This window comes from Musca autumnalis, unplaced genomic scaffold, assembly GCF_047663935.1.
Source record: "Musca autumnalis isolate F117 unplaced genomic scaffold, ASM4766393v1 scaffold_1, whole genome shotgun sequence".
Lineage (NCBI taxonomy): Eukaryota > Metazoa > Arthropoda > Insecta > Diptera > Muscidae > Musca > Musca autumnalis.
Window position 1 is genome coordinate 6,815,117 of NW_027411644.1, and position 27,827 is coordinate 6,842,943.

General features: G+C 36.7%; 1 protein-coding gene across 7 annotated transcripts in view; it reads right to left on the minus strand.

The window, feature by feature from the left end:
* Positions 1 to 27,827, minus strand: part of sas (stranded at second transmembrane protein) — a 123,441-nt gene that overhangs the window by 28,278 nt on the left and 67,336 nt on the right. For all 7 annotated transcript variants that reach the window (XM_073963025.1, XM_073962986.1, XM_073963018.1 and 4 more), the window contains exon 3: positions 286 to 2,000. In XM_073963025.1, the coding sequence (XP_073819126.1) occupies positions 286 to 2,000 (1,715 nt within the window). The remainder of the gene's footprint in view (positions 1 to 285; positions 2,001 to 27,827) is intronic.

A 27,827-nucleotide genomic window follows, 5' to 3' on the forward strand; every position in this document is an offset into this window, starting at 1 on the left:
TAAGTCTTTTGTTTTCACCTTAACTAATCTGAACAAATGAAAAAACAAAACGACTACAAAAGCAAAAGTTTTAACATCCATCCAATCGTTTATCGATGAATAATTAATTTCCCTCTTATCATTGTAAATTCCATAAAAACAAAATGCACCACCAGGGTCAATGTGTTGTGGTGGACGTCATTGAATGATGAACATTTTGCTAACTTCTCTAAAAGGAAAAACTTTACTTACACAGACACTCATAGACATACAATCATTTATAAATGTGTCGCTTTTTCAGCTTACCTTATAACTTTGACCATCTGCTAAACATTCACGATGCATCACATCGCCGGCTGCAGTAATTTCTGTTATTTTCATATGAGGTTCCAGTGTCGAATCGGCTGAGGGTGTTGTAGTGACGGGGGCAGCAGTTGTTGTGGTACTAGCCATGGTATCCACCATTGATGGGCTTGTTGGTGTTGTGGTGGTGGTGGTGACCATCATGTGATCTTCCTTATGATCTTCTGAGACTGCAAACAGATTATGCTGTTGATGTTGTTGGTGTTGGTGTTGTTCCTGACTTTTGTTTTCTTGTTCATCATCCTCCATGCTAACATTGCTCAAGTCATTGATGGCGGCATTTTTCTGCTCACTTTGCGGGTCATGTACCCTTTCGGTGGTGACAAAGTTATAATGATAATTCAGATGCGACAAATCGTCTTCGGCCGAAATGGAGGAGTCAACGGAACGACCCTCACCATTGAACACATAAACAGATGGCATTTCACGGGCCTTTTCAGCGCTGTCAGCAGTTGTGGTAGTGGAGGTCATATCGTCGTCATGGAAATTGTGGCTATGGTGATCGTGTGCAGCATGATCATGTGTATGCTCAGGTTGATGTTCATGAATATGTTGTTGTAATCCTTCAACTATGCTAATAATTGGTCCCGCAGGTGTGGTGCTGGTTGTTGTCGTCGAATCCATGGTTGTGGGTGCCATTGCATCTTCGGAGCTTAAGTTTATGGCTCTGGCCCTGCCTTCATTAGTTTCGTTGTGTATCATGGCTGCATCGACTTCCATTACAGGTTTGGCTGTGGCTTCATTCTCATGGCTGACAACAATTTCATCGGTATGAGTTTCTTCAAATGCTTTGGGTTTGTCAGAAGATTGAGTGGTTGCCAACGATGACACATCCATGGAATCTTCTGTGCTAGAAATCATTTGATAATCTTCATGTTCGGCCAAACGATCATGACTTTCGGACAGTATGTGGGCATGGTAGGGATCTTCCGATTCCTCTAAGGATTTCATGGAACTTTCATTGTCTTTGTCTGTTGTTTCCTCACTTTGACTGGCAGTTATTAATGTAACGGGATGGCGAATATTATTCAAATCTTTGGCATTATCTGCATCATCGTGTTCTTGGGAGATTTGATTGAAATGCTCTTGAGTGTTTGAAGAGGTTGTCATCATGTGCATTGGTGGTATATCGGTGGCAGTGACATCCATCATTTCTTCAGTCTTGTGTTCTACATCAATGTGTTGAATATGATCTATTCCACCAATTTCATGGTGATGACCGTGATCATGTGCATGCTCATGATGATCGTGATGATGTTGATGACTTTGTTCATCTTCCATCACCATTTTATTGGAGTCGGTGACTTCTTCCATTGATTTCTTTTCGCTGGTTGTCATTTCAACCTTGCTTTCGATTTCATTAAAGCCATTGTGCGCACCTAAGTTTGTGGGCGTTGTGGTGGGTTCCGTTGTTGTAATCGGTTCAATGGTTGTCATTGGCAATGAAGTTTCTCCTTCATTAGTGGTCTCAATTAGATGATTTGTTTCCGTTGTGCTTGTGGATGAGATGGAGGTGGGGGCAGAAGAAGAAGACGACGACGAAGATGTCTCTGCCTCTAACACAGATGTTGAGTGTTCATGCTGTGGTGGTGTCATTGTGGTTTCTTCCATTGCCATTTGTGGGGGCATTGTTGTTTCAAATGACTTTGGTGATGAATCTGTAAATGATGAAGAAAACAAAAACAATATTAATATTGGGTGTGTGTTTTGTAAATTGAAATTAATATTTAAATGTTTGGAATGAAAGAAACGAATTGGGGGTTTATACAGAAATGCTGAGAGGTATATAACTTGATTTGTTAGTCTTGCCCAACAAACAATTGGTAGCCACATGTTATTATTTAATACATTACAATGTAATGAAGTAATATGCATCGGGGTGTACTCATTGATATGAGAGAAGTCGCCCTTGTCTCTTCTTGGATGTTTGTGGAACAATTTTTAATTATTACAAGGTAATGAGCATTCATCAGGAGCCAACCATTACATTAAAAAATACCATTTGAAGTAGTTGTGGTCCATATTGAATTTTTGAGAATGAAAGTGGGCCATAGACCGGAGCTTTCTTTGGTGACAAATTCATGATTTGACGAATAGAATATATGGTTCCCAGTAAAATAGCTTTCAATAAGATTTCTCGATCAGCCTTTAAGAAGCTTATTCAACGTTGTGAAATAGAAGTTCCTACACTCTTGGACGGTATAGTCCAAACTGTTGCAAATGGGTCAATAGTTTATTATAATGATTTTAACGAGATTTCAAAAGAATTTCTAGATTTGTTTTTAAAAAATATAGTCAAGTCTTAGGTCTGGTCTGGTCTCGAATCAAACCAAATCTAAATATTCAAAGAAGGATAGACTTTGGTCTGACTTTACATGGGGGATATACCAAAACATAGACACATTTCCTGGTACCTGGGAAGTCGTAATAAAACTGATTTAGTTGGTAAATATGGCCATACTTACTTACTTAGCTGGCCCATTACAGAACATTTGTTCCATATACCGAACTAAGAAAAGATCTCAAATTCTCTCTGTTTTTCGCTTCGCTATCTGGTATACCGCGCCTTGTCATCTCTTCATCAACTTGTTTGCGCCATCTATTCTTTGGCCTGCCAATTCTGCGTGCACCGCCATGTGGCATGTATTCATACGCCTTTTTAGCGGGTTCATCATCGCTCATTCTTATGATATGGCCTAGCCAACGCAATCGTTGCATCTCGATACGTTTAACTATATTCATGTCTTTGTATAGCTGATATAGCTCGTGGTTCATACGACGTCGATATTCACCGTCAACGCAAATCGGCCCGTAGATCTTTCGAAGAATTTTCCTCTCAAACACTCCAAGCACTGACTTATCTGCTTGCGTAAGTACCCATGCTTCGGAGCCATACATTAGCACAGGTAGTATCAGCGATTTGTAGTGTTATTTTTGTTTGACGAGATGTGGCTTTGTTTTTAAATTGCTTACTTAAACCAAAGTAGCATCTGTTGGCCAATACAATTCTTCTTATTCCACAACTGATGTTGTTTGTTGTGTTTATGGCAGTGCCGAGGTAGACGAAGTCTTTAACTACCTCAAAATTATAGGTACCAACTTCCACAGTTGGTCCCAGCTCTAAAGACGCTTTGCGCGTCGACACCATCAATTTGGTCTTTTCGCCGTTTACCGCCAGACCCACTTTCGCAGATTCTGCTTCGACCTTCATAAAGGTATCAGTTACTTCCTTTACTGATCGTCCCATGATGTCTATGTCATTAGCATAAGGAAGTAACATGTGGCTATTGGTGTAAATTGTGCCATTTCTTTTGACATTTGCATCTCGTATTACCTTTTCCAGCAAAATGTTGAATAGGTCACACGAAAGGCTGTCTCCTTGTCTGAAACCTCTTTTGGTACTGAACTGTTCGGAGAGGTTCTTTCCAACTTTAACTGAGGACCTAGTATCAGTTAAAGTCATCTTACAAAGTCGGATGAGCTTTGCGGGGATACCAAATTCAGACATTGCATGGAATACCTTTGATCGGAGGGGACTGCATCTCTTGGGTCTTCTCCAGGATTTGCAGTAGGGTAAATATCTGGTCGATGGTGGACTTGCCAGGTCTAAAGCCACATTGGTATGGTCCAATTATTTCGTTGACCATTGGCTTTAGTCGTTCGCACAATATCCCTGACACTATCTTATAGGCAATAGGGAGAAGACTTTTGCCCCTATAGTTGGAACAGTCTTATCTTCTTTCTTGTGGACGGGACACAGGATGCTCAGGTTCCAATCGTCGGGTACGCGTTCTTCCTGCCAGATGGTGCTAACTAGCTGATGCATACACCTTATCAGCGCGTCGCCTCCGGTTTTAAACAGCTCGGCTGGTAAGCCATCGGCTCCTGCTGCTTTATTATTCTTCAGTCGTTTGATTGCTGTTTTTACCTTATCTTGGCCGGGCGGTATACATTCTATACCATCTTTTGGGATTGGATCTGTGGTATCATCGTCTTCGCTACTATTGGATACCAGCAGATTGGAGAAATGTTCCTTCCATATCCTGAGCACGCTATCTGTATCTGTTTCCAGATTACCTTGCTGAAAAGAGAAAAGACGTTTCTCTTCTCTCCTTTTCTCCCGATATCTCTCTCGTGCGCTACGCGTTGCTACTGATTGTAAGGTAGCTCTATATGCCCCATTTTTTTCTTCGCTAGCAGCACGACACTCCTGGTCATACCATGAATTCCTTTGTGGAGATCTCTGGTATCCAAGTATTGATTTTGCGGCTGTTTGCATGGAGTGGGCAATATTTTGCCATTGTGTTGTTATGTTACCGGGACAAGGAGTGCTCTCATTAAGCAATTGGGCTAGTTGAGTGGAATATGCTGTGGCTATTGTCCAATTTGGGCGTTGTGTCTGTTCGTGCTTTATTTGCAACGTTTAGACGGGTACGTACCTTTGCTGCAACAAGGTAGTGGTCCGAATCAATGTTTGCGCCTCGGAACGATCGTACATTCAACACGCTCGATGAATGTCTTCCATCTATCACAACATGATCAATTTGATTACTTGTTCTTTGATCTGGAGACAGCCAGGTGCCCTTATGAATATCGAGATGATTAAATCTGGTACTGCTAACTTCCATGTTTTTTGCAGCTGCAAAGTCTATCAGCCTCATACCATTGTCAGATGCTTCACTGTGGAGACTGAAATTCCCGACTGTTTGGCCAAAGATATTCTCCTTTCCAATTGTGGCATTAAAATAGCCTAGAATAATTTTAATGTTATAGGCAGGGCAACGGTCATATGTTTCTTCTAAGCGCTCGTAAAATATGTCTTTGGTCTGTTCGTCCTTTTCTTCAGTGGGAGCATGAGCGCAAATAAAGCTGATGTTGAAGAATTTAACTTTTATTCGAACTCCAGCAAGTCTTTCATTCACTGGGGTGAAGCTGGATACCAGATGTTTTAGTCTCCGACTAACTACAAATCCGCAACCAAACTCATGCTTTACGTCATGGCAGCTATAATACAGTGCGTCACCTTTAGGTGTTGTTGTGACGCCTTTCCCAATCCATCGTATTTCCTGTATGGAGGTAATGTCGGCCTTGTACCTTTCAAGTACATCTGCCAATTCGTAAACTGCACCTTCTCTATAAAGAGTGCGAACATTCCAGGTGCAGATTCGCTGATCATGGTCCTTAAAACGTTTGCGGGGTTCGTCAACTTTAGAGGGGTTTGTTTTTCTTTTCTTTCGTTTGTTCATAGTAGGCTGCTTTTTCTAGGGGAGGGTTACTAACCCGACGCCCAAACCCAAGTTTTTAACGTTCTTATGGGTGAACGCGCGGCACATATTAGCTCACTATCTTTAACGGGTGTTTAAAGGCAGTTCCCCAGGTGACACCACGGGGAGGTCAGTGTCCACTTGAGATGAAAGAGGGACCAAGATAAATACTGGGCTTTGCCATGTTAAAACCGGTCAGGAACGTTCCTTGGTATCTTCCATACCCTACGTCATGGCCATAACCTTATATAATAAGGGTGGTCCGGTATGAGCATGGCTAAATTTAGTCCAAATTGTCTGAAACGTATTTGTCATTTTTATGTGGGGTCTAAAAGCATTATTTCGATGAGATACAGTTTTAGTCGTGTCAAAATTTAAATAAGGATGACTTTGTATTTTGTATAGGTGAAAACATGTATTAATCCATCTTCCCTATAATCTTAGTTTGAGCCTCTAATGGCCAACTCAGCAGAGAATTACCTTTTTTTCAAGATTTATGGACTCCAGTACATCACCCGATAGCATGTTAAAAAATAATCTTTGGAGTACGTGTCTTAAGTCTTTCGTTTATATTTATCGAAGGCTCTTTTTACTATTTTTTATTCATTTGATTTACAATTCATTGGTGTGTTAATATTTTTGTTTGTTTTTACACATCAAGTCAATAACCTTTTCTGCGCTGTACATTAAACGCACATGTGTGTGTCTGTCTGCCTTATGTGTTCGGCTAATGTGTGAAGTAATATCACATAACTGCCATAATAATAAATAGCCCACGTACAGTTATTATTCGATTTATCACTACCTTCTCCAAAAAAGGCATTCGACCTATAATGTGCGACATCATTTCACAACAAATTTTATGGATTTTAAACAAAACGAAAGAAAACAGTTAATTCATTTAATTGTGCGAATATCAAACGGCAAAATAGAAGTGGGGAAAATTGTGATTCGCAATTTGTGTGTCATTGATAATAATTTGCGCGCCTAGTAAAGAATGTGGCTAAGTCTAGAGCAACAGTTATGTGTGTTATTTTGCCAACCCCATATAATAATTGCCTTATCAGATTGAAATAAGAATACTAGGTAATGAATGTGTGTTAGTTGTGATGTGCGGAGATTGCTGAAAGAATGAGAAAAAAACCAAACAACATAATTACACAATTCTGCAGAAGTTTGATCTGCTAGATATATGACGGACTGTAATATTGTTAAAAAAAAAAACAGTTTAATAATATTAAAATTAAAAAACCCCATGGACAGTAAAGAATTTTATATCTTATATTTTATAATTTTATCTTGAAATAAGATTCTTAAATATGAAATGTTCCCTATAAAAATTAAGCTTGTAAAACCAGGTTAAACATCCTGTAAGGCATGGTAGTTAAGCTTTTAATTCAAACAAATTAATTAATTAATTTAATATGCTGTGGTTTAGTGTGAATGTTTTCGCACACTCACATCACATCAATTGTGCCATAGGAGAAAAGTCATTATGTCATTATGATACTCTGCCATGTTTTTATAACATTTTCTGTGTGCTTTTTTATTTTGTTTTTCTATACAGCAACAATAACAACAACACATACTACATGTGAACATAATCATGATTAGAGGTAGTGAGGCTGGTCTGCTTGGCTGCCAGGTTTACTGTCTTGTTTCTTATGTTATTGTGGCCCCTTAAGCTTATTTTGAAAAAATAAAGATGAAGGCGAAGAAAAAAAAAACAAAAATCTCCAAAGAATTCTTAAGAAACACCCAATGGAAACAAGTCTGCAATGAGTGTTGAGCAAAAACATAAAAGAATGAGTGAGAACAACAACAGCAAGAAGATGTCTTGCTTTTGGCCATTCATCCACAAAATTGTTTTGGAATATTCCCAGGCTGTTCAGTTTTGCGCCATAACAAACATACCAAACTGAATCATATGAAATTCTTGGAACTTAGGCAGGGTTATTTTATTTTGTTTGGGTTTTTTCTCCTCCAGTCAAAATCAAAACAACTCAAAGGAAAAAAAAGACAAATCATCATATATACAATGTTGTTTTGAAAAGAATGGATGATGCTATTATGTTTAGTTTTTTTTTAAGAAATGCTGAAAATTGGAGGGGTTTCAATTTATAGATGCTGTTATTTAATAAAGAATTTAAAAATTTTGGTAGTGTAAGATCAAATACTTTTTGTTAGAACTGTGGCAGTATTATTCGGAATGTAAGCAATAGACTTTTCTATGTTTCGTTGTCAGTCAAAACCGTCCCCACTCTATAACGATCCTAAAACTTTTTTATTGTAATTACAGTCAAAAATTAATACGTTATAGAAAATTTCGTTGCTATTGTGTGAAAATTCTTATTTTTTGATCTATAAAAATCTTCCGATATTTTGTTTTGATATTCTCAGGAAATTCTATAGAATTTTCAATAATACTTAAAAGGTTGACTCTTCATCGCAATCACTGCTAAAAAGCAGTGGCCCCTATTTGTATGCTATTTCTTTACAATCCAGACGGGATGTTCTCTCATGGGAGTCTTCTCTCATAACAATAAGTGCACCCCGATTCAATGATATGGGACCTACTGTTTATCGCCGATTCCAAACGCCGTGTCTTAAACACCACTTGTAGAGGAGTTTTACATGGCTTAGGTACTCAGGAAATATCCCCAACATTATTGAGGGGTATTTTGCAACCGGTAAAAATTTGATGTTTTGTTTATAGTTCCAAACCGCCATATTAGTTGGTCACCATAGGATTGTTGAGCTTTTGGGTCATTATGCCAGGAAGCATAATGATATTGTTCAGAATTGTGCCAAATGAACTATATGGAACTATCTAGTTCACTACGCAGTTCTAATGGCTCACATAATTTATAAGAACAAACTGCGTATACTTAATATAAACGATAGATTTTATGACGTTACTCATACGTTTTGGAACTACTACAGTGAACTAGGGACTAGATTACTCAACTCAAATATTGTTGTAATCAGAATCATGGACTACCTTCGATGACAACGTCAACAAACTTCTCAAACAGTACTTAAGCGATTTTAAACTTTTGAAAGGGAGGCATGTTTGGAAGAAATTTTACGATGTGTAGACGTTGAACCAATGTTAGTCACTCCTTTTGATTATCGTGAGAGAACAATTTTAAAGCTATTCCCGATTAGCCCTTAAATTACTATTAAGCGAAAAATTTTGAATTTTTGTGAGAGAGGTGCCCCCAGGTATCGTCCGGTATAGGCATTCTCGGAGCTTGATGTATGTTAGGAAGAAATTTTACGATGTGTAAAGTTTCGGCCGAATGGGAGCCTCAATTCGTAGGGACTTGTGGCAAAAATAAAGTTATAACCATTTCTTTTTAAATTTTTTTGTCTGTTGGGACAAAGATTATTTTAATATTAATTTTTATTAGTTTCTCGTTGGAGTTAAGATTTATGATCAAAGGAATGCCAAACATTCGAACCCACACAACCACGAAATTATGTGACCTGGTTTCGCTGTTGGTTTAGACAGCTCTTTAAACATATCGGCGGTGGAGTGGCTTTTCTGGTAATGCTTCGAAGTACTGAAGTTATTGCTTAGGCTTATTTTGAAACACAGGTAGTATAGAGTGTGCCGCAAAAAAATCAAGTTGATCGGAACAGTATTTTGTCTGAGGTATGAGCATTAAAAACTCGAAAACGAATTGATCGATCTTCATATGGTTTGGTGAGCTAATTAAATACATAAAAAGCTTGTCTTTAAGCTAGACAGATTTAAAAAAAAAATTTGAACGATTTTTCGACAGAATACCCCCAACATTTATGCTAACGATGGTATATGCACTTTCATACGGGCAAAATGTGCCTCATCGAAATAATGGTTTTAGACCCAAACTATGTTTGGACGAAATCCGTTTCAGACAATTTGAAGTCGATTTAGCATTGTTCGTCCGTTTGGCTGGCTGGCTGGAGCGCACGATAACTCTCGAACGGATTAACCGATTCGGTCCAAAATATCGCTTTCGTAATATTTTGTCCAAACATAGTTGAGCTTCGAAGATGGTCCACTCCTTTCGGTACCTCCCACACAAAAGTTCAAAAATGTTTGGATCTTTTTACCGAAATAACCAATTTTGCACATCGTTAAATTTCTACCAGACTTATATGGGTTTCCAATATGCACCCAATCGGTCCACTCCTTCGGGTACCACCCACACAAAAGTTCCGAAAAGTTTAGTTTAGGACCTGCTCTCGAATCCCTTTGATTTTTGTTGTAACAACTTGTATTCACCGCCCCTCACACGACAGTAAAAGTTTCATCTGTGGCAAGTCCATACTTCCTGAGGAAATAGCCTGAAATGTGCAAAAAACCCTCTATGAAACCGTGTGCAGTGGTTGGAGCGCAAGATAACTCTTGAAAGGATCTGCCAATTCGGTCCAAAATTGTGGCCTTCTTAATACTTTGTCCAAACTTAATTTAAGTTCGAAGATAAGCCATATCGGTCCACTCCTTCAGGTACCTGCCCCACAAAAGTTCAAAAATGTTCGGAAAAATTGTGCGCACGATAACACTTGAAGAGAGTTACCGATTTGTTCCATACTTTACACATCCTAATATATCTACGATATGTATAAAAGGTTTGAATATGGACTATATTTGTCCACTCCTTCGGGTACTCCCACACAAAATTTCGGATAAGTTCACTTTAAGACCTGCTCTCGAATCACTTTGATTTCTGTTGAAGCAACTTACATTCGCTGTCTCAATTACGACGGTAAATACGTTTTCAGGGGCAAGTCTATACTTCTTGAGAAAACACCTTTTGCTCCAAAACTTAGTTTCTGTTCGAAGATTGGCAAGAACTTCCTGTACTTTCCTCCAATATTTAAAAATGTCACTAAAATGGTATGTACGATATCCCTTGAACGGGGTAACAAAATTGGTCCAAACCTTGGATCTCCTAATATATTGTCCAAATTTAGTGCAACTTCTAAAATGGCCGATATCGATCTTCTCCTTATGGTACCTCCCCACAAAAGTTCAACAATTGTGTCGATATGCCCGTAGATGAAAGTTTCTATTCACATAGGCTGAGGGTATATCTCTGTCGGCAAAACCGACTGAAATTTTCTTTTACTTGTTTTAGTTAAAATCGAAATTTTGATTTTGACAGTTCACAATTTTTTTTAATATTTTTTTTAATTCTTTTACGCTTAAAGACACGATTATTAGGTTCTTAAAACGCCCACAAAAAATATACGAAGATCGGCCCATCCGTTTTCGAGCTATCATTGATACCGCAAAACGCTTTTATAAAAAGGGTTCCGCAGGAAGCCATTTACTACAAGTAATGAACGTAAACAAACAAAACGATTCCCGTACTTATCACACAAAGCCACAAACTTTTCAGTTTCTCTGAATCGTTTCGTTCTCACAACCAAAACAAAACCACAAACTTTTCAATACAAAAAGATGAAAACGTACGATTGCTGAAATGTACTTCGGCTATGCTGTGCCGAGTGGTTGCATTCACCTGCATGGCTTCCATGACAAACGCTTTTTAGCGCAGCATTCAGAAGTTATGAGTTTGGCTTTGCACGCGAAGATCACTTTAATATTAACTTTAATTAATTTCTGCCGTTCTTGAAATATTGAAAGTAATGTTTCTCTACTATCTTTTTTGGAGATGATCGGATAATATAAGGAGGAGAAAAATTTGTGGAGAAAGTCCACATTTTATTCTTATTGGAATATCTCCTCTTTTATTTGGGATATTCCAAAAGCAATAAAAGAAGAAAATATCACCTTTACAATGATGCAAGGTAGGTTGGCGTAGGTAGTTAAAAATAAATATATCGCATTAATACATCCATTTTTGTTAATTTTTTGTTTGAATTGTAATAACGAATATCCCAGCTTGACGAATATTAAAGAAGGCATTCTGAGCTTTAAATAGATTCCAATTGCGTGGACAAATACTTGAGGTATAGAAAAAGACAACGGCGACCACTGTGCAACCAATGGTATGGTAACAAAAAGTGAATATTAGAGCCATTGGTTTTTGAATGAATACAGGAAGTGGTATGAAGTTAAGTGAACGGCGTACTTTCCCAGACTTCACAAAATCAGCTTTCCACAAGGAAAAAAATAGGAGAGGAACACCAATATAAGTACAATTACGGTGTTTGTTTTTTTAAATAAATCATCAAACATTTCCTCAGCTTGAATGAAAGTCGCAATTTTCTAAAATATTGAATTCCAAGAAGCGAACAAGTGGGCCAATCAATTCTGTTATTTAAGTGAGAAGTTTCCTAACCTGGTTTGATTGTTTAAATAGTACTTAAACTAAACTTAAACTACATATGTAGGTCAAAGATAACCTCTTAAAAGAGATGAAGACAACAGTTCCTGGGGTTTCAATAAAATTACAAAGTAACTAAATTCTCTACTGAATTTTTGTAGTGATTAACACTTTATTACAAAATTAATTTTCTGTTTTATCGGTTAACAGGTTTGTGTCTTAAGTCTTTTGCTTAATCAACAAATTAATGCGTCAACTTTTTATATCAACTCATTGGTATTGCTTCGCTTGAAATATCTGGAAATCTTTTAATCGTGCATCTAAGCATTGTTACTAACATAGTGGCGGTATTTTTCTGATCAATCTTCTCTTTTGAAGTCCCCCCATCAATTCTGGTTGACCATGAACGCAACAACAGGCAATCATTTGAAAAATGCAGTATTGACATTTATTTCGCCTTGTTGTTGTTGTTGGTCTGGCAATAACAAAAAAACAACAAGTTTTTTATTGCAATAAAACAATGGAGGTCGATACAATTAATAGAAATTGAACCGAAAGACCTTGAACAGCAATGTAAACTGCGGTGATATGCGAGCAAAAATAAACTGATTTTGGTTTGCCATGAAATTAATTTACAAGTTTGTGGCTTAAGTCTTTGTCTTGTATTAAGTTCATGTAGGAGTTTAGTCTCCATTCTGCCATGAGGAACTTAAATAAAGTATCTCTTTGTCATAAAGTTCTATGCAATGTTATGGCATATGGATGGCATTATGCAAAACATTCATCGCTTGAAACACTTCAGTTCCACAAGTCGTATGCCAAGCACGTTCTTAGTTAGCATTAATAGCAATAATGGAGGAGAAAAAAAATCAACAACGACAACTAAGTTTAAAACATGAAAACATAAAATGCAAAACTTCATATGCATGTTTGAACATATGTAAAACCTAATAGAGCGCAGCAGAACAAAAAACACCAAGCTGTTGAGAACAAAGAAAGCCACAAGGCGGATGTATAAATATGCCGCCAAATAAGACACTCAAACATACACAAAGAAAAAAGAAGATGGTAACTATTTTAACGGAAATCCATGGTTGATTAAATGCTAGTAATTATTATTGTGTACAGCAAACATGCAGACTCAAACACGGAACCAACAACCACTAGACCCTCAATCGCATAAAGAAAACAAGAAAGACACAATTACGGCTGACCTAACCACAAAAACCACGTGGTTTTGTTTTGTCAAAAACCTATAGTCCGGAGGACGTCTGACTCATTTGTATATTTTTAAACCTCTATCTCTAAATCAATTTGATTGATTGTTGACTGATATTTTTGTTTTTGTCAATGATCACTTTTTTCTACATTTAACTATTGGTCAAGTTTTGAGTTTTGTGTTTTTGTTTACACACGGTGGCGTTAATGAATTCAGGGTTTGGGCAATGTTGACACTTTGCGTGCTTGGAAATATTAATCGATGACTATAATTAAAATGATGTAACCACGGCAAGTTGTGTTGATTTGTTGTGGACAGTTTATAAAAACAATAACAACAAAATATTATCTGTGACATTTAAAACATGATCACTGTGTGTTTTTTTATTTATGGAATATTGAGAATCAGGAACTTAGTTTTTGAAAACGTAATTGAAATTTAACAGTTGACAAGGCTAACTTTAACATGCTACAAAGACCTTTATTATAAGATAATTTTCATGTCCGTTACCCTTTATATCCAAACTTAAATCATGTTCGAATATGGACTAAAATTTTGAACCAAGTGCAGTTAAAAGGGGTCATTTTGAAATTTTTTGCAGCAGTTTATACTCGAGGCAAGAAACAAGGTGGACAGGACAAGATGAGCTGATAAATGAAAACACTTTCTTTCTTTACTCCGGTCGACCAGAAGGGGAAGAACATAGTAGAGGTTTTGGGCTGTTGATGGCCAAGTCCGTGGTAACATGGTACCCTATTAATGAGAGACTGATAGCAGTGATACTTAAAACCAGATCACGCAATCTTATCATCATAAATACCTACGCTCCTACAGAAACACAGCCTATTGCGGAGAAAGAAAACTTCTATGATGCACTCAGCAGTTGGATGAATAGCAATACCCACGATTGTGACATAACAATCTTAGAAAACATTGGCTTTGAACGCTACATGGGGAAACATGGCACCGGGCTAAGAAACGACAATGGATGCCGATTATTAGAGTTATGCTGTGATAAGAAGCTTTTGGTGGGGGGGCACTGTCTTTCCTCACAAACTTCAGCATAAGATAACATGGGTTTCTCCTGGAATTGTGGATAACCCGCGAACTAAACAAGAGGTACAAATGACAATAAAAAGCCTGAAAAATAACAAGGCCCCAGACAATGAAAATATCTCTGCGGAAATGCTTCTTTGTGATGCAGAACAATCAGCAACATTATGGCTCTCGTATATTTTAAAAATTTGGGAAGAAGAACTAATTCCTTCCTCTTGGAATAAAGGTATCCTGATAAAAATACCAAAAAAGAGGGGGATCCCAAATATTGCAATAACTACAGGAGAATTACATTACTACCAATCCCAAGCAAAATATTAAGCCGCATAATTCTAAACCGAATATCTGACTCGGTCATTGATACACTCCGAGAGAATCAGTTTGGATTCAGAGAGAATCGTTCCTGTGTTGACCTTGTTAACACTGCAAGAATAGTATTGGAGCAGTGCTATAAGTTTCGCACACCAGTATACTTGGCATTCATAGACTTCATGAATGCTTTTGATAGTATTAACCGACTCTCTCTATGGAATATTCTGGAACGACGTAACATACCATCTAAAATTCTCAATTTAATCAAGGCCATGTATACCGACTTCAGATGCCGAGTTCTTCATAATGGTAAATTATTAGATCCTTTTGAAGTCAAAACAGGGGTAAGACAATGATGTTTTCTGTCACCTATACTTTTCATTCTTGTAATCGATGATATAATGCGTTCAGCTTTGATTGACAGACGAGGAATCCAGTGGAGGCCGTTTAAACACCTGGAAAACTTCGAATACGCTGATGACGTATGTCTACTGAGCCAAGTAACTAGTCACCTGCAGGAAAATGTCGACTCCATTAATAATGAATCGCTTTCAGTCGGGCTCGAAATCAACATCTCAAAAACTAAGTCCATGCCTGGGGGCTATGGAGCGAACTCGGATTCACACATCCGCATTGACAATGTTGACATCGAATGGGTGGAAAAATTCAATTACCTTGGTAGCCAAATAACGATAAAGGGTGGAGTTGAAGAAGACATCAACGCTCGATTAAATAAAGCAAAGGCTGCTTTCGGCATGCTTCAGCCTATTTGGACATCTCGACAAATCCCAACACACACCAAGCTTTGCATATATAATTCGAATGTGAAAGCTGTCCTTTTTTACGGATGCGAAACCTGGAAACGTACAAGTTCAATAGACGGCCGTATACAAAGTTTTAAAAACAAATGTCTGCGGCAAATTTTAAACATTTGGTGGCCAAGCCGAATACGAAATGCAGAACCATTGCCAATCAAATTGCAGCTCCCGTTGAGGTTTGTCAACGGAAATGGCGCTGGATAGGCCACACGCTAGGAAGACCTGCCGAAAACATTGCCCGTCAAGCGCTTCGCTGGAATCGCCAGGGTAGAGGCCGGCGTGTTGCTGCACCAGCTAAAACTTGGAGAAGGTCGATCGACGCAGAACTACAAGCTGCAAACTATTCATGGAACGACGTCAATCAAGCATCACACAACAGAGTTCGATACAAAAGAATGGTTGAGGTCCTATGCTCCACAGGGAGTAAAGGATAACAGAAGAAGTAGAAGATACTCGAGGCCCCTAAGGGGTCCATACTAACTGAAATAAAGGTCCATCTTCCCTTATTAAAGGATCTCTCAAAGCAACTAAACATTTTTGGACAAAAATACGTACATATCTTTGTACAATTTATATACCTATACTCGCTTATATATCGTAGAATCTTTACGAAACACTGTGTAATGCTTAGGGGTTTACTTGTCTCGTTATCCTGATGTTAGTTTCCTGTAATGCTTAGGGGTTTACTTGTCTCGTTATCCTGATGTTAGTTTCCTTCTGCAACTTTTGCTGGAGGAATACTTTTTCTGTTTTTCTTTTGCTTTCAAAATAAGCAAGAAAAATTATACAAGAGTGTTTGTTAAGTTTTGGCCGTAAACCACGAATTTAAACATTTGTTATTGTTGTTGTCATCGTTGTCTGGAACTGCCTTCTCTGTATATTTTGTTGGTTGTGCTGCTATTCTTCTCCTTTGGGCCATTAATGTTGAATGAGTCTCTTCTTTTTTTATTGTATTTTAGTAAAGGGTTACTGACATGAACCTTGAGTCGACACCAAATTGGCAAAACAGAGTAGTGAGAGAGAGAGGAAAAGAGAAATAACAAAAACCACAGATGGTAGATAACATTAGGTGGCCCATAAAAATTGCATACATTAGGGAAGTAAACCGATTTTCGAGGATCATTATGACATATTTGTACCCTACAACACTACGAGAAAGGATTATTTATTTGGCAAGCAATTAGATTTGGTCTCGCTAAAAGAACTGCGGTACTGCACACCATAAAATTTTCTGTTCTGTGTCTATTTAAATCATACAATCTTTAGATTTCTACCAAAAATGACGCATTCGGGCGGCACTCATGGTGTTGCCACACAACACATATGGCGAAATTAAACAAGTGTTAAAATGTGACATTGGGTTGGGTTTGTCTCCTCATGAGGCCTCATAAATTAACTTAAAAACCAATGCTATTATTTTAAAATAACATATTTTTATGTTGGGCTAAAAAATTTTATTAAGAATCCTAAAATATATTTTTGGTTTTGAATAAGTCTTCTTGACTATCGTATCCCACGGTGTGCCTTAACCAAATTTAAATGGAATGTGCTTACACTTGGGAAGTTTTTGCAGATTCTGAAACTACAATGCTCATAGATGAGAAATATCAAGAAACAAAAAAATCGCCGGAGGGATTTTCAAATAAATCTCGATTTAAGTTCACATTTTAGGGGTTCTTTAAGTTTTCACTATTTTGCTTGGAAACCGCGAGTCCTATGTGAATAGGCCTAAAGAAAATGTTGTAGCTGTGAAAGTTGTCCACAAGATTGACCTTTATGATATTTTCGTAGGTTTTACCGTTTTTGAGATATAGAAGTTTAAATTGAGACAATGCACTGACTGTATCGCCTCCTTATAAAACAATATCATGCTCAGTGCGCCTTAACAAACTTTTAATGAAAACCGCTTACACATGAGAAGATTTCGCGGATTCTGAAACACCAATGTTCATAGATAAGAAAAATAAAAAAATAAAAAAAATCGCCGGGGGGATTTTTAAATAAATCGCGATCAAAATTCACAATTTTAGGGTTTTTTAGGTTTTCACGATTTTACTTGGAAACCGCAAGTCGTATCGAAATAAGTCTAAAGAAAATGTTGTAGCTGTGAAAATTCTCTACAAGATTGGATGATTGGACGAAAATACCATGAAGATCAATCTTGTGGAGAATTTTAAGAGCTATAACATTTCCCTTAGGCCCATTTACATAGGACTCGCGGTTTCCAACCAAAATCGTGAAAACCTAAAGAACCCCTAAAAATGTGAACTTAAATCGCCATTTATTTGAAAATCCCTCCGACAATTTTTTTGTTTCTTCATATTTCTCATCTATGAGCATTGTAGTTTCAGGATCAGCAAAAACTTCCCAGGTGTAAGCACCTTCCATATCTGAATCTGAAAGGACTCAAACTCTCACCAAATTCAAAGCGCTTCATTACAAATTATTAACAAAACAATGTCAACAACACAAGGTGTTCGACATATCTTCGGTGTCATGTTTAAGTGTTCCATACGACATTTGCGTCACAATTGCGTGGAGCGGACTAAAGCAAATATTTATAATTTTGACTTGAATTGTTAATAATAGCATATAGAACATATTTGCAAAAATATAGAGGAATATGTATTGGAATATAAAAGTTATAGAGAATTAAAAAAGCAGAATTTTTGTCGATTTGTTCCATATCGACACTTATGACACAAATGTGAAATATTGTACACCATATGGAACAAAGTGACAACAATATGGAAAATATATGGAAAACTAGCGGACCCGGCGAACTTCGTCTCGCTATTAAGGTATAAAATTTCATACAAAAACTCAATTTTCGATTTTTCCAGTTTTCCGACTTTTCCAGAGAGATTTTCCAAAGTTTTCTTCCGTAAAGACCTTCTCCTCGAAAATACGAATAACTGACAAAAAATTTTACAGAAATGGGCCTAGCCGTTCTCATTTTATGAATTACTATACATTTTTTACACCATTTTTATATATATAGATTAAAGTTCTGATTTTTGAAATGTGTTTTTAAACTCAAAATTTTTTAAAATATTAATGTAATAACTGAAAAAAGTTTAAACTTTTGCGTCGAAGGGTGGATATCTCGGAAACTAGAGCAGATAGGAGAAAGTTAACCAGAAATTCAGGAAGAGCGTATCGAAAAACACTGGAAACCACCTGTATCTCAAAAAGTCAAAAATGGCGTATGGAACACTTAAGCATGACGCCGACGATATGTGTGTGCATACACTCATACTTAGAGCCTATTCATCGTCATGCCAAAAATATTTCTTGACAAAAATTAACATTTGCCATTTAAAACTAATTCTATGCCGGCAGAGAGTGAAAGTATTTGGATGTAGGTCTGTCTCAGTTTTTTGCTTTGTTTGTTCATTAGTATATATCTTTCAAATCTAAAACAAGAATAACTTAGCGTTGCAAATCTTTCGTACCAAAAAAAAATAAGACAGAAGGTTTGTTTGTTTTCTCTTCTTCGCATTATTTTCGGTTGTTTTCCATTAACAAAAAAAGAGTTCTTCGTAATTGCTATTGTTGTTGGTTTGTTTTAATGTTCATTCATTAAAAAATTTCCTCTACAAAAGACCGGATTTGATGATGGTGTTGGTAGTTGTTGTGACGGCGGCGACGGGTATTTCTGGTATGTGTTAGCCCCTCCACTCTTCACTCTTGATATCAGCCTGGATATCGATGAAATATTTTTTCCATTTCACTGACATTTCTTTTGGCATGCCAAAAAACATGAACAACAAAAACAAATGTATTTGCACTAAGAAAGTCATCATTGTTATGGTCGCTGTTGTGGACATGCCACACAGAACAGGTTGAGATGTTGATAACATGCAAGAAGAAGCCAGTCGAGCAAGCAACCTGCAGGCGACAGTCGCAACAAGTGGTTGTTAGGAGGGTCGTGTTATGTGCCACAAAATCACCTGCAAACGTACATACATATATTAAAAAAAAGCAAATGACCACCGCAAGGGGGAACCATCTTTAGACATAGTCATTCAGTTACATATTTCGGTTGTTGCATTTTAACTACCGCCTTTGCACTGAAAATTACTGAAGCATAAAAATGTAGTCGGAAATCAAGCAAGACAAATAATTAACGTATGAGTGATTGTGGTAGTTACATATATGTGTATGTATGTTGTATATTTATATAATACATAAGTATCAATTTCTTTCTAATTCTTGAATAGGAACATAAAGTGTGCAGTTTTAAATGTTCTCAATAGAGATAATATTTCTAAAGTTGGCAACAGGTTACATCGAAAATGAAAACGAGAGAAAAATACCCTAACAAAAATATAGGAACAGGTTAATAATTGTCAAAGAAATAACCACGGCACAGGTAAGAAATTTCGGAAATCCCTATAACCTTCAAACTTTTGAACGCCCTACAGTGGTTCAGAAATTGGTTTTCCTGGCCAAAACAACATTTTTTTTTGTCGTCACCGATTTGTAATTTCTATATGGAAGTCGATAGTAATCATATTGAAACGAAGGAAACTAAAAAATTAGTTCAAAATATTGGAAGGTGTGTCCTAACAACGATTTTTTTTCCCAATTTTGGAAAATATATGATTTTTGCAAATTTCTGGAGAAAGAAATAGCTATTTCTCAGAAAATATATCAAATATTGAGTTCATTGTTTTTGCTAGGTATTTAGGATTGTTGCCTTTAAGGACTGTTTTCACTAATTTCACGAAGTGAAATATTTTATTTTTTCTCAGGTACTAAATTTTAGTGAAATTCCAAATTTAGTGGACAAGAAGTTTTAGGGAACAACACATAAAGTTTCGTTTTCGCAGAATGATGCATGCGAGTGTCCTCTATCAGCCCATATATACTTTTGTACCAGTACTGTTCGGTCCGTTTAACACTTTTTTAAATTTATTGGGTAAAAATGTGTGTGTTTTTCCATACCGTTTCCCATATTACGAGGGCTGCACGATAATTTCTTGGCCTAACAATGAAAACGCGAATATTAATCCAATTTTTGCGGCCAGGTGTTCATGTAATATCAAATGTTAGTGGGTGGATGAAATGTCCAAGCCGTTTTTGGACGACCCACACCACATTCGTTTTTTGGCGAATATCGGTCGAATTCATTAAACCAGTTTTTCATAGTGCTACAGTATGGCCCTTTATCGGCATACTGGCCGTCGATAATTGTGAACAAATATTGGACGAAAATGTTCACAAGTAAATTCCATTTTTTTGAAAGTGATTTTTTCAAGTTACTGTTAACAACACAGCACATGGTCGTATCTCAAACTGTCCTAAGTAGGCCAAAAACAGTCAAACATTCCAAAAATAAAGTCAAATGGCGCCTGGGAATTAAAACAAATACAACCCTTTTTTTCCTGAAAAAAATATGAAAAAAACGCAACTTTTTAACGTTGTACTTGAATTCCTCTGGAACTACTAGACCGAGTTTGATTGTTCCTAATTCAAAATTATGAAAAAATCTCTATCCCTTCAAAAGTTACAGAGTTTTTACCAGAAAAAAAAAACAATTCTGAACCACTGTGCGTTATGGGAAGTTTACCATAACGAAATTATACAATTTTATTAGCTCAATCATGGATATTCAATTTCCATGGAAAATATTTCAATCATGAATGACTTGGGAGAAATAAATTGAAATAAATTCTTACACAATGTTTTAAATGTCTAAAGCATAACCCTGCGTTTACAAAAGACAGGACAGTTGACTTCATGTATTGATTGTCAAAAACCCAAAACTTGCCTCTGTGACGTAGGCGTCCAGACAACTGCAAAAACAGTTGTAAAATTATGAATGAAAATCATAGATTTCTTTTTGTTTTCCGTTCACATATTTTGTTTTTGTACCTATTATTTTGTTTTCAACACATTTAAATTATCATTTCACTTCTTTTTTCACAAAATGTCAAACAAATTATGGACAGCTGGGAGACAAACGACAAATGTAACAGCAATACCTAGCTGACTGAACTGTGTTATAATAGGTTTGTCTGGTTAGCCTAAAATTTGTAGCAATTTGTACCAATTGTTGCTGGAAGTCGTCTGTGAACGCAAAAGTCCAGCAAAAGAGAGCGATTCGAGGGAGACATTTTCACAGTTCTTTTACTGAAAATTTGCAAATTCTTGCAAGCACTTGCAACTCTTCTTCTTCCTGCAAACAATAAATCAGCTGTTTTTAATTATTCGGTGATTTGTGTTTGTGCATACGAGTATTGATAACAATTTTATTGTGGAAATAAGCAACACGGTGCTCTTGAAGCAAATTTAAATGGAAGGTGCTTAAACCTAGGAAGTGTTTGCGGATTCTGAAACTACAATGTTCATAGATGAGAAACATCAAAAAAAAAAAAAACTAAAAAAATCGCCGGAGCGATTATAGATGAGAAAAATAAAAAAAACTAAAAAATCGCCGGAGCGCTTTTTTAAATAAATCGCGAGTTGGCATTTTTAAGGGTTGTTTAGGTTTTCACGATTTTACTTGGAAACCGCAAATCCAATTGAAATCGGACTAAAGAAGGTGTTGTAGCCAAGAAAATTCTCTACAAGATTGACCTTTCTGGTATTTTCGTAGGTTTTACCGTTATTGAGATATATAAGTTCAAATTGGGTCAATAAATTGACTCTATCGCTTCCTTATAAAACAATGTCATACATTGTGCGCCTTAACTAACTTTAAGTGAAAACCGCATACACCTGGGAAGTTTTTGCTGATTTTGAAACAGCAATGTTCATAGGTGAGAAAAATCCAAAAACAAGAAAAAATCGTTGGAGAGATTTTTTAAATAAATCGCGATCAAAATTCACATTTTTATACCCTCCACCATATGGAGGGTACAATTAAATTTGTCATTCCGTTTGTAACACATCGAAATATTCGTCGGAGACCCTATACAGTATATATATATATATATATATATATATATATATATATATATATATATATAATTGATCAGCATAAAATTCTATGTCGATTTAACCATGTCCGTCTGTCCGTCCGTCCTTCTGTCTTTTGAAATCAAGATACCGCTCGCAATTTTAAAGATGGAGAGTCAATATTTGGAACCGAAGTTTTTATTTCTTGCAGGATGGTTGGTATTGAAAACGGGATATATCGGTCCACGTTTTGATATAGCCCCCATAGAACGGTACCTCCCGATTTTCGGTATTTTTAAGGTTTTAGCTTCATTATCCTATCAAAATGGCTGAAATTTGGTACTTAGTCTACGTTGGTGGTATAAAACTTTCCCCCAGAATTTTGTCGGTATCGGTCCATGCCTTCAATAGCCCCCATAGAACGGTACCTCCCGATTTTCGGTATTTTGAAGGTTTTAGCTTCATTCTTCTTCTTTATTTGCCAATTCGGTTTTCGAATTATAGGCGACCAAAACAATATTGCAAAAATTAATTATGTGCTTAAGATATTATAATTTCATGTGTTTTTCAGGATCTCTGCAAAGGCATCCCTGTCTTTAGCATCACTTAGAAGTCTTACAGAATCCCGAATTCCAGTCCATGTTTGGATATTGTCTAGCCATATAGTTTCTTTTCTTCCTCTTTCCGGTCGGCCAGCAATAGTTGTCCGTAGTATATTTTGTAGCAATTTGTATTTGGGGTTTCTCATAATATGTCCTAGGTATGCTGTCTTCCTTCTCTTTATCAAATCGATCAACTCCCTCTCGCAGTGCATTTTTCTCAGTATTTCGGCATTTGGTATGAAATCAGTCCATGATATTCTCAGTACACGCCTATATATCCAGATTTCGAATGCCTCCAATCTTTTTATGTCTGCTGATTTTAAAGTCCATGTCTCAACGGCATATAGCAGAACTGACCAAACATACGTTTTTATAAATCGTCGCTTTGTTGTGAGATTAATATCATGACTTGACAAATTTTTGTTTGTATTTATAAAAAGCGTCTCTTGCCATTTCTGTGCGACTTCTAATTTCTCCTGAGCAATCCCATTTCTCGTTGATATTAAATCCAAGATATTTAAAGCTCTTTACTCTTTCGATGCAGGCGTCTTGTACTTGCAGCGTGATATCATTGTAACTGTTGTTTTTGCTGATTATCATGTATTTCGTTTTTCGCATATTAATTTTTAGCCCGTAAGATTGGCTGTATGTGGATAGTTGATGCATTAGATATTTCAGTCCAAGCATGCTATCAGACAGTATTGTTGTGTCATCCGCATATCTTATATTATTAAGGAACATTCCGTTTAAATATATACCTTTTCGAACGTTGCTAAAAGCCTCTTGAAATATTTTTTCAGAGTAGATGTTAAAGAGTAAAGGGGAAAGAATACATCCTTGCCTGACACCTTTAGATATAATGATGGTTTCCGTCAGTTCTCCGCTTATTTCTATTTGTGCTGATTGGTGCCAGTACAAGCTTTTTATACATTGGATCTCTTTTTGGTCTATATCAATGGATGCAAGAATTTCCATCAGTTTATCATGCTGCACTGTATCAAAGGCTTTCTCGTAATCAACAAAGCATAAGAAAACATCCTTTTTTGCGTTTCGGCATTTTTGAACTAGTGTCTGTATAGAGAAAAGTGCTTCACGTGTTCCCATGCATTGTTTGAAGCCAAATTGCGTTATGCCCATGACGCTTTCACATTTTTTATAAATTCGTGAGTGAATTATTCTGAGGAATATTTTTAAAGCGTGACTCATTAGACTTATTAGTCTGTAATCACTGCAATATTTTGGATGACTTTTCTTGGGGATAGTTATGAATGTTGATTTTAGCCAGTCTCGAGGATATTGGCCCGTATCGTAAATTCGGTTGAACAGTACTGTTAGAATGTCCATGTTGTCGTCTATTAACTTCAGAATTTCCGAAGGAATTTCATCTGGACCGCAAGCTTTTCTGTCTTTTAAGGACGTTATTGCAGACTCCACTTCTTGCTTTGTAATTGAGGTTCCTGTGAGTGGTGGGGAAATGGATTCGTAAGTGGATCTGTTGTCGTCTGTGAATAGCTGTTTTATATATTCAATCCATATTAGCTTCTTCTCTTCAGTGCTAAACACAACTTCATTATTGCTGTTATATAAGATTTTTGAATTTGTTTTCCGGTGAACTCCCGATGCTTCTTTTAATTTTTTATGGAGATTGAAGTCGTCATGTAGCTTTTGTAGTCTTTCTATCTCCTTGCATTGGTTTATGAGATGGTTGTTTTTTGCAGCGCGTACTGATATTCGTATTTCTTTGTTTAATTCCCAGTACCTTTCATAATTTATGTTTTTATATTTACGACGTTCATTTATTAGTTGCAGTATTTCGTCTGACATCCATTCTTTCTGTTTTTGTGGTCGATTGCAGCATCCTAGACCATTGTCTGCTATAGATATTAAAGTTACCTTAATGGACTTCCACATATTTTCAACATCCTCTGTGTTGATCTTACTTAGCTCCGAATTGACGCGCTCTTTTATATTTGTCTTAATATTTTCATCTTTCAGTTTTTCAATATTTAATTTCTTTCGTTGTGCTCTTTTCTTTGCTGTTTTAATTTTGGTACATATGCTCGTCATTAGGAGGTTGTGGTCTGATGGTACATCTGCCCCTGGATAGGTTGACGTTTTTGTAATGGCTGTGCCGTACCTCTTGTTTATAAGAATATAATCTATTTGATTTCTGACTATATTTCCCTCTCTGTCCTGGGGGGATTTCCAGGTATAAAGCCTTCTTTTAGGTAGGCAAAACATTGTGTTTGTTATCAGCATGTTATATTCTTGGCAGAAATTAATTAGCCGGTCACCTCTATCGTTCCTTTCACCCAGTCCATATTGTCCAGTAACACCACATACTAAATCATTACCCACTTTGGCATTGAAATCGCCCTGTATTAACGTAAGTTCATGGTGTTTTGTCATTTTCATTAAGTCCTCAATTTCTGCATAGAAGGCTTCTATATCTTCATTACTTTTATCTGCTGTGGGTGCATATACTTGAATGATATTGATGTTTATTGGCTTGGCTTCTATTTTTAATAGCATTGTTCTGTCAGATTTCGGGACAAAACCACATATAAACTTCGTTATGCTATTTTTTACTATTACGCCTACTCCATTTCTATGATTCTTGTTGTTATTTCCGGAGTAAAATATTTTTGTGTTTTGGGAGCAGAATTCACCATTATCTGGCCACCATGTTTCACTAATCCCAAGAATGTCAATATTTAGTCTGTTCATTTCCGAAATTGCATTGGCTAGTTTTCCTGATTCATATAGGCTGCGGACATTCCATGTTCCTACGTTGAGTTTTTGTTTTCTTTTACCTCCGGGGATTCTTAGCACCCTCTTATTACCGGAGATTGAGGGCCATGTTTCGTTGTTTTCATTCATATTGTATGGTTTACAAGGGATAATACTTCAGTGGTTTCCCGTTGCCTTCTGAAGGGTTTAAGTTTTCCGTCTATATATTCAGCCGCTCCAATGGAGTACAGACGCTGTTTGCTGCCGCCAATTGTTGGTCAGACGCTGCCTTTTTCCTTTTTTTTTTTTTTTGGTTCGCCCCGCATATTTTATTTTTGCGGTACCCGTCATATCTGATGGGCTTTCCCCTATCCACCACCTGGGGAGGCGCCCGATGGGAGAAAGAAATATAAGGAAAAAAAAACTCCGCACGGGCTTAGCTTCATTATCGCACCGAAATGTCTGAAATTTGGTACTTAGTCTACGTTGGTGGTATAAAACTTTCCCAAAGAATTTTGTCGGTATCGGTCCATGCCTTCATATAGCCCCCATAGAACGGTACCTCCCGATTTTCGTAATACTGAAAATTGTGACGTCAATATCCCACTGAAATGGCTGAAATTCGTTATTTAGTCTTCCAAGAGTTATAAAATATTCCAGAAGAGTATTATCAGTATAGGTCCACGTCTTCCTATATCCCCATAGAAGCGTACTTCTTGATTTTCGGTATTTTTTTTTTAAGTTTTAGCCACATTCTCTTACCGAAATATAGGAAATTTGGTATTTAGTCTTCTTTGAGTCTAAAAACATTCCGTCAGAAATTTGTCGGTATAGATCGACGTTTGGAAATAGCCACCATAGAACGGTGCCTCACATTGTTTTACCGAAATTGCTGAAATTTAGTATTAAGTCTTCTTCATACACGAAAGGAAACTAATTATTCCATTTTACTTTTTCAAAATAGTCAGGTTTAATCCCATAGTCGTTGTTTTAATATTTTATTAAAACAAATTTAATTTATTAGTGGGAAAAAATTGGCGATGTTTACCAAGGGGTAAGGCAAGGAATACTATAGTTTCAGATCTCGCCACAGATCTTCATCAGTTGCCTTATTTCTTGTTTTTCAGCAAGAAACTTTTTATACCCAAGTGTCAATTGCTAGCTCAAATAGATACGTGCGTAAAGAAACACTCTGATCGAGAATTTCTTTGGCACTACCTAAACTCTAGCAAATTCACTTGGAAACAAAACCAAATCTTTCCCACTGCTATGCGTTCGTCGATTCTCGACGAAAAAACACATAACTAATTTGTTGGTATTGCATACTACAGCAACTGATGAAGATCTGTGGCGAGATCTGAAACTATAGTATTCCCTGCCTTACCCTTTGGTAAACATCGCCAATTTTTTTCCCACTAATAAATTAAATTTGTTTTAATAAAATATTAAAACAACGACTATGGGATTAAGCCTGACTATTTTGAAAAACAAAATAGAAGTCGTCATCCCAAACAAAAAACGCCAACCCTCCTTATTCCATTTTACTTTAATACAACTTGTGGTGGAGGGTATAACAAGTTCGGCCCGCCGAACTTAACGCCGTTCTTACTTGTTAAGGGTTTTTAGGTTTTCGCGATTTTGCTTGGAAACCGCAAGTCCTATCGAAATGAGGCTAAGAAATAAAATACAAATTTGTTGCTTGTTTGGTTCCTAATTGTTCTCTTTTGGGAAATCAGCTGATTGCTTGCAGGTTTTTGTAGGGAAGGTGTCTGTTTACTTTTTGCATTTTTCTTGCAAAAGAGAATAAAAACTCCTTACTCTCGGAGAAAGTTCTTGCAGGACAATTCTTGCTGGGAAAGTTACCAGACAGACCTAATGTTAGTGTCAAATTCCATACGTCATTTTAAATTTTTGTTTCTATTTTCAATGTATATTAGGGATATATTTTTTTGAGGAAAAACCTCCTTCAAGTCCGAACGACGTGCCGCACACTATGACACCGCATATAGAGGCGGTACAACACTTACTAGGCGTTTACACGCAGACAATACTGGAAATACAATTGCAAAGTTACAAACCATTTTCACCAATACATTCATACTTTTCTCTACATATTTAAAAATTTATAAATGTATTTGTGAAAAAGGTCTGTATTTTTGCTATTGTCTTGCCAATACTGGCTTTTGTAAACGCAGGGATATTAATTTTATTAAATTTTAAAAAAATAAAAAGTAAAACATGTGCTTTTTCCTTTTCAAAAGCAAAAGTTTAGAACAGTTTCACCTTTTTCATTG